Genomic DNA, 11,236 nt, shown 5'->3' with positions numbered 1-11,236 from the left:
CAGGGTCACGTGGAGTAGCGTTCAGCAGGAAGAAGCCAGGCAGGGTGCAGACGGCTGCTGGCTCTGGGGCTGGTCAGGAAATCAAGGTAAGGGAAGGAGTGTGTGTGGGCCCTGAGGGGTTTTCCTCGGGGCAGAGCTGAGAGTGGGGAGGGGGCCAAGACGAGGGAAGCATGTGGGCAGACATTGGGCAGAACTGTTACCCTCTCATCCCCCAGGAGAATTTCAATCATGGACCCACCATCAACAAACCAGGCCTTCCAATCTCAGCCTGCAGCCACATCCCCACTAACCTCCTACCGCTGGCATACAGGGTCTAGTGGAGAGAGGGGGGCTGGAGGGTTCCACTGGGGCCGCTTTGCAGGCTGGGGGAGGGCCTTGAGCCACCAGGAACCCATGGTCAGCAGCCAGCCTGCCCGTCGCTCGCTGTTCCGCCGTGTCCTCTCTGCGCCCCCCAAGGAATCACGTACGAGCCGCCTCCGAATATCCAAGACTCTCTGGGGGAGGCATAAGAGTCCACCACTGGAGCCGGAGCCAGAGCCAGAGGCCTCAGGTACCCGGAGTTGGGGCTGGGCTGGGGGACCGGATGCTTGGGTTTTGTCTGCCTCCAGAGCATCAGCCTTACAGACACAGGAAGTTGTGGGGAGTGCAAAAGCCCAACAGGAAGTGGCTGGGGCCCCCGGCTGCCCTCTTCCTTCTTTCCCCCTTACCCAGGGCCTGAGGTGTGGGGTGTGGCCAGGGACCTGTGGGTAAGGGGGTCCAGCCTGGAAAAGGGACAGAGAATAGACTGACAATAGTGCTGCAAAAGGCTCTTGGCCCCAGCAGGTCTCTGCTCATATCCAATAGCCTATGCTCATCCTCTCCTGCCTAGATATCCATCTCAGCCACATTCTGCTCTCCTGTCCTCTGGCTTCTATGTCTTAGTTTCTTCACTCCTTTGGGCCTCAGCTTCCCCGCATCAGTTAAGCGGGAATCATGAACCCTACCCTAAAGGGTATATGCTTTCATTCATTTATTTATTCATTCATTCATTCAAGCAGAGGTCTGTTGAGCATTTACCATGTGCCAGGCCCTGGTTTAGGCACTGAGGACACAACAGTAAACAAACAGATGTCACTGTCTGCCATGTGAGGCTCACAGTGTAGCGGGCATGATAGACAGTAAACAAGTAAACACAAAAATGACAGAGAAAGCTAAGTATCACACAGAGGTATCATGAGGATTGGAGCTCACGAATGAAGGGCTAGCCCAAGGCCTAGCATATCTGAAGTATTTTAAGTGGCCTATTACAAGTGGTAGTTATTATTCCTTCCCCTGGTGGTAAAACAATAGGACAGACAGATAATCTAGGAGGATTGGTTCAGCCTTCCTATTCCTGGAAGTTCATTTAATTCTCACCATTCATAGTCCCATTTTATAGAGACACCCCTTCAGCTCCCTCTAGGGTATCAGATATTGCCCGCTCCATAGAATCCAGAGAGAGCTCTCTAACAAGCAGACCAGATCCTCCCCTGCTCAAATGCCGTCCATGGCTCCCCACTACCCCGGGATAAAACCTCTTCTAACTGGTACCCACGGTCCTCCACCAATCCCTTCTTGGACCTTCCCTTCTAGCCTCTGAGCCCCCCAAGCCCTTTGCTCTTCCCTGTATTTCCCTGGGCCTTGCCATTTCCCAGCCTTTGATCAAGCTGTTACTGCCACCATCCCCTCCATCTCTGTCAAAATCCAACCTGCTGTTCGAGTCCCAGCACAAACTTAACTCCTCTAGGAGGCCTTCCCTGGCCCACTGCACTACCACCTCCCCTACCCCAGCCACTTTCTATTCTTTTGTTAAATTTTGAATATATTCCACCTTGGACTAGTTACTTATGTAAGGAACCAAGGCTTGTGTCCTGTTGTTTAATCTCTTGGACCTACCCACCATCTCAGTTAAGAGAAGAATGTTGTGGCTGAAGCCCAGCTCAACCATTCACAAGCTGGGTGGACCTGGAAAGTCACTCAACCTCTCTGGGTTTCAGTTTCCTCCTTGGTAAAATGGGGTTATAATAGCCCTTTTAATGGCTTTGGAGGATTAAATGAGCAGTGAACACAGTATAGGTCACAGAGGAGGTAGGCTGTGTCCTCTACCCATGGCCGGTAGAGAGGAGCCCCAGAGAGGGGCCTTGCTCAATAACTACATGATATGGCTGCTTGAGGTGGGGGGCATAAGAGGAACTTAGGAGGGAATCCCCATTGAGCCTTGGTGAATGGAAAGGGTGGTCTGAGGGACAGGAAGGACTCCCAGGTCCCCTGCACCTCTTCTTCTACCCAGAGCCTGAGCCAGAGTCGGAGACCCCTACCCCACAGATCCCCGAGGCTCCCACACCCGATGTGCCCGTTTGGAACATTAGGGCCTTCACGCTGCTCGATGGGAGGCTGGTGCTGCTTGGGGGTGAGGAGGAGGTGAGAAGGGGGCCATGGGCCAAGAGAGGGAAGGTTGGTGAAGGGAGGGGGAATAGTAGAAAGCTGTCTGCCTTTCTGTGGGTCTGCCTGCCTGCCTGCCTGCTTCTCCTTTCTGACTACCCACTCCTGCGGGGGAACAGGGTCCTCGCCGGTCCCGGGCAGGGAGTGCTAGTTCCGAAGGCAGCATCCAGGCAGTCGTGAGGAACCTCAGGGATCCAGGTAAGAAAGTGTGAGAGGTGGGGAGGGCTGGGGCATTTGGGAGCCTGTCAAGGTGGGGCAGAATCCAAGATAATACCATCCTTCAATCTTCTACCCCTGACCACCTCTTAGATCGGATCCCTGGAAAGACTGAGCCAGAGGCTGCTGGCCCCACCCAAGTTCACAACGTTCGGGTGAGGCATCCAGTAGGGGGGGTGTATGGGAGAGCAAAGACTCTCTGATCCTCAGAGGTGAAAGAGGACTCTTACTGGGCGATCCTGGGCAAGTCACTGAACCTCTGGGCTTCAGTGTCTCTATCTGTCAAATGGAGCTAAAGAGAGACCCCCCCTCTCTGGGCTGTTTATGAGAAATCAATAGAAAATTCAGGAAAGCATACAACTAGTGTTTTAGAAATGGGAGCTATTGGCTGTCTTTACTATTCTTGCTAATGTAGCCTGAGCTTGTGGTCCCCCAAGACCAGCAGATCTTCCAAGATACCCTGGGGGAAAGGAGCCGAGGAGGGAACACAAGGTTCTGCCCAGCTGACATACCCCTCCCCACAGGGGTTGCTCAAACGGCTGAAAGAAAAGAAAAAGGCCAGGTCGGAGCTGGGATCCAATGCCTCTCGAGATGGGTAAGGGTCTCTGTGGAGCTGGAGGGGCTGGAATTCAATATTTCCCTCCCCCTCACCTTCTGGCTATCATTCTGATCTTCACTGCATACCCTCTGTGGCCCCCTCTGTGTCCTGCCCTGTGTTGCATGCTGGGGCCACTAGCACGAAGCCAGTCTCAGATAGGGTTTCACACAATAACTCAAACAAGAGCTAAGTCAACACCCTGGCCTGGGAGTGTCAGGGAAGGGACCCTTGAGCTGAGATCTGAAGGATGGATGGAAATTAACTAGGCCAAGAAGGGCAGGAAAAGCATTCCAGGCAGAGGAAACAGCATGTGCAAAGGCCAAGAGGCCAGATGAAGACACAAAAACAAGGCCAGTGTGACTGAAGTTCAGACTGTGTGGAATTAAGCGAGGGCAAAGAATGTCAAAAGGTGAAAAGGTCTATACTCTGCAAGGTCATATAGGCCACCATGAGGAGTTGGGTTGATCCTAAATGCGAAAGGCTCAAATCCAATTTATGTTCAAGTTCATCCCGGCATCCCTCCACCCTTCAGGCTATAGGGAGTGGAGTTCAAAGGAAGGAGAAATGAGCTTGTTCTCTGCCCCTTCCCCAGACCCTCCAGTACTCTGGGCTCTCGGGAATCGTTGGCCACACTCTCTGAGCTGGACCTGGGCTCCGAGCGGGATGTGCGGGTTTGGCCCCTGCACCCCAGCCTCCTGGGGGAGCCCCACTGCTTCCAGGTAAATGCAGGCAACTCTTCACATCACCCCGACCCTTTGGCTCCACCTTTGGTCTCAACCGCAATCTGGGATCCTCCTCCCCACCAGGTAACGTGGGCAGGCGGGAGCCGCTGCTTCTCCTGTCAGTCCGCCGCTGAGAGAGACCGCTGGATAGAGGACCTTCGTCGCCACTTCCAGCCCAGCCAGGTTGGTACTGCGGACAGTCAGGGACAAGGAGGCCCTGCCCACAGCCGGGGTCCCGCCCCTTCCACCAACCCAAACCCCACCCCGCTCCATAGCACCGCCCCTTAAACTCTCCCCACTCACACCTGTGCAACCATTTCGAGGCCCTCTCCATCTAGTACTAGCCCCTTGCACTACGACCCCGTCCCTTCTATTCAGTCCGGGCCCTATTTGTGCCCAAAGCCCCGCCTGCCAGGTAGTTTCCAAGTCCCCACCCCGCGGCTATTCCTCCACACCCTGTAGCCCCGATCTGTCCGGGAGATCTCCCAGAACAGCTGGAAGGTTTTCGCATGGCTGCCTTGGGAGCCCCGTGGCCCCACTATCTTCTTCTAGGGGCCCAACACGAGCACCGCGTTTTACCTCTGGGGCCCACCATCGAACACCCATGCCCCCTCTCACCACTCTGGTCCACAGGACAACGTGGAGCGGGAAGAGACGTGGCTGAGCGTTTGGGTGCACGAGGCGAAGGGGCTGCCCCGGGCGGCGGCGGGGACGCCGGGAGTGCGCGCTGAGCTGTGGCTGGACGGAGCGTTGCTGGCGCGCACAGCGCCGCGGACTGGCCCGGGCCAGCTCTTCTGGGCAGAGCGCTTCCACTTCGAAGCGCTGCCGCCCGCGCGTCGCGTGTCGTTGCGGCTGCGCGGAGCCGGCCCGGGGGGCGCGGTGCTGGGCCGCGCGACAGTGGCTCTAGAGGAGCTAGGCGCCTCTGGCGCGCCCGCCGCGGGCCTGGAGCGCTGGTTCCCACTGTTGGGGGCTCCAGCCGGCGCCGCGCTGCGGGCGCGGATCCAGGCGCGGCGCCTGCGCGTGCTGCCGTCCGAGCGCTATAAGGAGCTGGCTGAGTTCCTCACTTTCCACTACGCGCGCCTCTGCGGGGCGCTGGAGCCCGCGCTCTCCGCGCTGACCAAGGAGGAGTTGGCAGCTGCCATGGTGCGCGTGCTGCGGGCCACCGGCCGGGCGCAGGTGCGTCACCGTGACGCGGCGGACCTGGGTGACTAGAGGCTGACCTGTCGCGCTCTCCGAGCAGGGGTCGGGAGCAGAACCAAATGGCACCTGGAGGGACATGGTCTTAGCTTCAACTGCAAGGGGCCGGGCACATTGAGGGGCGGGTTCTGAGCTGAGCTTCAGCGCTGAAAGGCTTAAGTTCCTGCGGTGAGGAGTGGAGGGTCCCGCCTGTTAGGTACCCTAGTAGTGAGGCTCAGACCTCAGCTGTAGCTCTGAGGGTCGGGGCCTGTGACCAGGGAAGAGGAACCCTCCAAGAGCAGGGATTCCCCCTAACTCAGTCTGCGCCCCGCCCAACGTGAACCCCGCTATGCCCAGGCACTCGTGACAGACTTGGGAACCGCGGAGCTTGCACGCAGTGGAGGCCGTGAGGCGCTGCTGTTTCGGGAAAACACATTGGCCACCAAGGCTATCGATGAGTACATGAAGCTGGTGGCACAGGACTACCTCCAAGAGACACTAGGTGAGGGGCAGGGGCTGTCAGAAGCCTGCTGGGCGGGCTAGGGGACCCCGGGGGAGATTTGGGAATCCGGGTAACCTGGATTCTGGTAGTAGGTGGTGCCTTCGGGGTTCTCTGATTCTGGAGAGAATTGAGGACTCCCCGAGATGCTAGGGGTCTCTGGAGTAAGTTGGAGATAGAGTCGGAGGCTGGGTGTAGTGGTCCTGGTGGTCATGGCCCTGGCCTGTCTTGCTGTGCTGGACTGCAGGGCAGGTGGTTCGGCGTCTCTGTGCCTCCACTGAGGACTGTGAGGTGGATCCCAGCAAGTGCCCCGCCTCAGAGCTTCCCCAGCACCAAGCCAGACTGCAAAACAGCTGCGAGGAGGTCTTCCAGAACATCATCCACTCCTACAAGTAAGAATCAGGACTCTAGCACCTGAGCCTGACCCTACCTCCCACTCACTGTGCTAGTTGCCAGATAAAATATAGGGTGCCTCATTAAATACGATTCAATGTTTGGGACATACTTATACTAAAAAAAATATTCATTTTTTATCTGAAATTCAAGTTTAATTGTCATCCTAAAGTTTTATTTGCTAAATCTGGCAACCCTTTCCCAATGTCATGTCACCTAACCCCAAGTAACCTGCAACCCAATTCCTTGTGCTCTAACCATAGGTGACTCCATTTCATGCCACCTGACCCCAGTTAACATAGGACCTCAATCCTATGACCTCTGATTCCAGATGATGACATGCCCTCAATCTCATGACCCTTGCCTTAAGTGATCCTGTACCCCAAATCCCATGCAACTGATCACAGGAAAGCTAGGATTCCAATTCATTGACGTCTGACCTTAAGTTAATCTGTATGCCTAATCCCATGTCACCTGGAACAATAACACCATGATTTCTGAACCCAAGTGACCCTGTAACCCCAAACCTTCTATTTCATATCATGTACTCTGTCTGGCACCATAATTTCATGCCCAATTATAGCTAGAGCCCAAGCTCATAGCCTCTGTCCCCAAGTGAACTCATACTCCCAAATCCAAGATTTCTGACTCCAGAGACCATCACAATAACACCATAAACCTTGAGCCCAAGCATCATTATTTCTGATGTCTCCAATATTGAAACTCAGAATGCAGGTGACTCCTGATCCCTGACCTTAAGATTTTGATATTTTGATCATCCATGAACTTTATGCGCATACCCTCCCCCTCTGACCATTGCCTTCTTTTCTCCAGCTGGTTCCCAGAAGAGCTAGGCACCGTATTCTCAGGCTGGCGAGAAGCATGCAAGGCACGTGGCTCTGAGGCGCTGGGTCCCCGGCTGGTGTGTGCCTCTCTCTTCCTGCGGCTCCTATGTCCTGCCATCCTGGCGCCCAGCCTCTTTGGCCTGGCACCAGAGCACCCAGCACCCGGCCCAGCCCGTGCTCTCACACTGATTGCCAAGGTCATCCAGAATCTCGCCAACCGTGCCCCGTAGGTGCTGGGAGGCTGGGGGCCATGGCAGGGCCGGGGGACTGTGTGGCAGATGCCTGACCTGACCCACCCTATTGGACCTTGACCCAGGTTTGGTGAGAAGGAGGCCTACATGGACTTCATGAATAGTTTCCTGGAGGATCATGGACCTGCCATGCAACACTTCCTGGACCAAGTGGCCGTGGTGGATGTGGATGCAGCACCCAGTAGTTACCAGGGCAGCAGTGATCTGGCTCTCCAGCTGGCGGTCCTGCACGCCCAGCTCTGTACCATCTTTGCTGAACTTGACCAGGTGTGCCCTGAGCCCAGAGCCCAGGACATGGGGTAGGGAGGCAAGAAAGCAGGGAGCCTCTGGCCCCAGGGAGCTTGCTCAACCTCCTCCCTGCATGCCTCACCAGGCAACCCGTGACAGCCTGGAACCACTGCCCACTATCCTGAAAGCCATTGAGGAGGGCCGGCCAGTACCTGTGTCTGTGCCGATGCGTCTCCCACCACCCCCAGCACAGGTCCATTCCAGGTAATCGGCCTGCCTTCAGTCTGGTCTAGTTTGGATGGGTGAGAGCAAGGGCAAAGGCAAGCACAGGATCGGACTGGGATCAGAGGTGAAGGCAGGATCATGTCGGGGTCAGGGATGGAGTCATCTTGGGGTCAGTCTCAAAAACAGTGTTGGATGAAGGTCAGAGGCTGGAAACCGGGTCATTCAAGAGGTCAGGGAGAGGGTCACAGTGTGATCAGAAGGCAAGCACAGGATCAAACTGAAGTTCAAGGTAGGAATTGATCATTGCAGAGGTCGGAAAGAAGTACACCTGGGGTCAGAGAGAGAAAGTGATATTGTGGTAAGCAATGAGGGTCAGGTTTCAGTGAGAAGTTATGGATGTGGTCAAATCAGGGATCAGATGTTAAAATTCATCATCAGGGTAAAGGACAGCTTCATATTATAAGCAGAGCTCAGGTTAGTTGGAGTCAAGGGTATGGGTATGGGCAGAGTCATATTTGGGGGCGAGGTTAGGGACCATGGTCTTTCAGGGGGCAGAGACAGGGTCAGTTTAAAGTCAGAGGTTGGGGACAAGAGGAGTTCGGATTAGGAAGGAAGATGGTACTCTTGGGAGCAGAGGTCAAGCCCAAGGTCAGATTGGAATCAGAGGTTACAGAGAGGGTCAGGTCAAGAGTCATACTGTATCAGAGTTCAGGGACAAGGCTAGAGAAGAATCAGAGATTAGACTGGGGTTATGTCAAGGGTCATAGAGAAGATAGAATTGTCAGAAGTCCAGGAAAAGTCAGAGTCAAAATGTGATCCCATCAGAAACAAAGTCACATAGAAGTAAAAAGATCATGTGAGGTCATTTCAGGTCAGAAGTAGGGATGGGGTCAGTTCAAGGGCCAGTCAAAGGTCTGAGCTCCTCCATCCCACTCCCAGCTTTTTGGCAGGGGAGAAGCCTGGCTTTCTGCCTCCTCGAGACCTCCCCAAACACACTCCTCTCATCTCCAAGAGCCAGTCCCTGCGCAGCGTTCAAGGTGCAGGCAGTTGGGCCTGGCAGCGGCCAGCGGAGGAGCGGCCTCCACGTCTGCCCCGGGCGGTGCAGCGCACACAAAGCGTACCGCCTAGCCGCCCCGCTCGCCGCCGCCCATCTGCAGGGCCCGGGCCGCGACCCAAAGGTTCCCAACGCACCGGCCCCGCGCCCCGCGGCAGGCACTGGACCGGGGCCTCGGCCTCGCTGCCTCGGAAGCCGTCAGTACCCTGGCAGCGCCAGCTGGACCAGCCGCGGGATAGAGACCAGGCTCTGGGTACGCACCGACCGATGGGCAAGGTGAGGTCCAGCCTAAGACCGAGGGGAGAGAATAGATTGAAGGAAAGGCAGGTCTGGGTTCAAATATGAGCTCCCTGTGCTGTGTGGCTCCGAGTCTAGCCCAACCCTCTCTGAGTTTGTTTCCTCAACACAAGAGAGTGAGATTCCAAGAGGCAGGGCTGTGAGGAGGCAGAGAGCAAGGGTCAGGAAGGTCAGGATCTTCAGGGAGAAGAAAAGCCAAGACGGCGGGTCAGGCTACAGTTGCTTTCTCCCCTACAGCTGGCAGAGCTGCAGTGCGAGGTGGCCGCTTTGCGCGAGGAACAGAAGGTGCTATCCGGCCTCGTGGAGTCGCTGGGCACCCACATCAGGGCCTTAACCGAGCAACAGCAGCAGCTTCGCGGCCAGCTGGAGGACCTGGACTCCAGGCTCCGTGGAGGGTGAGCCCTGCCTTCTCCATTAATTCCGCCCCCAGGTGGACACACTAAACGTAGTCAGATCGGCCCAGGCCCCGCTATCGTTCAGGCCCTGTCTCTCAAGTCAATCAGTCCCACTCAAACTCTGCCTGGCACGGCCACGCCCCCCAGGCCAGCCCCGCCCCAACCCACCTGTCTAGGACCCGCCTCTTGGTCAGCTTCGCCCGCCCCTAGATGAATCTGCCCCAGGTCTTCTCGTCAGTACCCATCCCTCAATCAGCCCCTCCTAAACAGGTTGGGCCAGACGGGCCAAGCCCCGCCTCCAAGGGTTGGTTGGTCCTTTCACCTAGGCATTCCAGGATCTGATTCAGCCCCTTCTTCAAATTTACCTAGGCCCCTCCCCCAGTCTGGACAGACCCCGCCTCCACTTCGAGCCCCGCCCCTGAATCCCCGGCTCTCCAATCAGGGGCAGGAGGCGAGTTCTCCAGCCTCTGAGCCTCCCACCTCTCCCTGATCCCCACAGGACCTTGCATTTGGATCCAGAGCGCGATTCCCCAAGCAGTGAGGCCCACAGGCTGGAAAGTCTGGTGAGACCCAAGGCTTGGGGCAGATATGGGCGATGAGGGAACGAGGGTTGGGGTGCAACTCTCCCCTGTCTCCGAGCCCACTTCCACTGCTTCCCCAGGAGCGCCGCCTGGCTAAGATAGAGAGTTCTCAAGCACAGCTGGGAGATGCCATACAGAGCCTGCAGCTTCTTCCAAGGACATCGGGATCCCGGAGCCAGCCTCTGCCCCTCAAAGCATCCTCCGTCAATGGAGACACGACCTGAGCTGCCCACTCCACTCCACGGGGTCTGAGAGCAAAGAGATAGCCGTTTTAGGTACCCCCTCCGAACCTTGTTTGAGCAGCCTACAGTGAGGAATGGAACTGTACGTGCCAATCAGTCTGGCACCACGAAGTTGCCCAGTAAAATCTTGATTTCAGTAAAATCAATGGTTTCTTTGCCTTAAGCGTTGTCAATCAAAAAGCACCCCGCTCCCATTCAGCTCTTCCAAATTCTCCCCTAATCGGATGGGCACATGAAGGGTGCAATGTAAAAAGATTCTCACCAACTGTGTGACCTCAGGCCTTCACTCTCTGAGCTTCAATGTCCTCATCTGTAAATTGGATCTAAAATTCCTTACACAGAAGATCCGTAGTTTACAAAAAAAAAAAAAAGTATTCGTTCATCAGTTTTAGGGCCAGCACCTGTTTCTGAACAATGCCCAGACCCCACCTCCACCAACCCCGAGGCCCCAGATAAGAACATTTTCCAGGGCCCCTAAATCCTACACCAGCTCCCTCATGGCAGGGAGGGCATGGGTCTGGGAAGTGGGTGAAGAAAGGGGTAGAGATAGTTGAGCTCTGTGGGTGCTGGTTGGGTAAATGAGGGAATTTGAATCGTGGGTTGGTGGATGGGTGAGGGGTAGGGTGAGTGAGACAAGAAGAAGAGAATAGGTTAACATTTGCTGGATATTTGCTCTGGTAGGTGAGAACTTAAGTAGGTGAGTAGCTGTGATGGGTATGAGTGCCTAGAAAAGGCCTGGATCATAGTAGGAAATAAATATTTAAATTGAGTATGTGGTTATATATACTGCATGAACATTTGTTGAGGTGACCTGAAACTCTTGAGCTGGGCAGTGAGGAAACAGTAATGAACTAGACAGACAGGACTTCTGTCCTCATGGAACTTACACTCTAGTGGAGAAGATAAACAAGTAAACATGCAATTGATGGTTGGATGGATGTTTGGATGGCTGGATGGAAGGTTCTGTGTAAGGAAGGGCGGGTACTTGCTTGGTTATATGGATAAGTAGGTATGTACTTGGGCGGTGGTTGGGCGGTTTGAGTGGGTTTTGGGG

General features: G+C 55.5%; 1 protein-coding gene across 3 annotated transcripts; it reads left to right on the top strand.

Annotated features, from left to right (window-relative positions):
* RASAL3 (RAS protein activator like 3) lies at positions 1 to 10,485 on the top strand. 3 transcript variants are annotated; one of them, XM_039867670.1, is made up of 18 exons: positions 1 to 86; positions 216 to 550; positions 2,309 to 2,439; positions 2,580 to 2,658; positions 2,770 to 2,831; positions 3,201 to 3,271; positions 3,867 to 3,993; positions 4,081 to 4,179; positions 4,630 to 5,172; positions 5,530 to 5,674; positions 5,919 to 6,063; positions 6,899 to 7,135; positions 7,226 to 7,427; positions 7,534 to 7,652; positions 8,553 to 8,943; positions 9,202 to 9,359; positions 9,859 to 9,922; positions 10,021 to 10,485. In XM_039867670.1, exons 2-18 carry the CDS (start codon positions 229 to 231, stop codon positions 10,162 to 10,164), a joined length of 3,039 nt encoding a protein of 1,012 aa, XP_039723604.1. In that variant the 5' UTR covers positions 1 to 86; positions 216 to 228; the 3' UTR covers positions 10,165 to 10,485. The 3 variants fall into 3 exon arrangements, with proteins under 3 accessions (XP_039723604.1, XP_039723605.1, XP_039723606.1); XM_039867671.1 differs by having other exon boundaries at positions 8,553 to 8,920; positions 10,021 to 10,164; XM_039867672.1 differs by lacking the exons at positions 6,899 to 7,135; positions 7,226 to 7,427; positions 7,534 to 7,652; ... (2 more) ...; positions 9,859 to 9,922; positions 10,021 to 10,485 and having other exon boundaries at positions 5,919 to 6,067.
* The last annotated feature ends 751 nt before the right edge of the window (positions 10,486 to 11,236 follow it).

This window comes from Pteropus medius, unplaced genomic scaffold (genome assembly GCF_902729225.1).
Source record: "Pteropus medius unplaced genomic scaffold, Ma_sr-lr_union100, whole genome shotgun sequence".
Lineage (NCBI taxonomy): Eukaryota > Metazoa > Chordata > Mammalia > Chiroptera > Pteropodidae > Pteropus > Pteropus medius.
Note: the sequence above shows the minus strand (reverse complement) of the source record. Positions and strands in the feature narration are given on the sequence as shown.

Bases quoted from the DNA above. Each gene is read 5' to 3' on its own strand.
- RASAL3 (XM_039867670.1), top strand. From the start codon at position 229: ATGGACCCACCATCAACAAACCAGGCCTTCCAATCTCAGCCTGCAGCC. The intron at 7,136-7,225 runs GTAGGTGCTGGG...ACCTTGACCCAG, and splicing joins AATCTCGCCAACCGTGCCCC to GTTTGGTGAGAAGGAGGCCT. The intron at 9,360-9,858 runs GTGAGCCCTGCC...TGATCCCCACAG, and splicing joins GACTCCAGGCTCCGTGGAGG to GACCTTGCATTTGGATCCAG.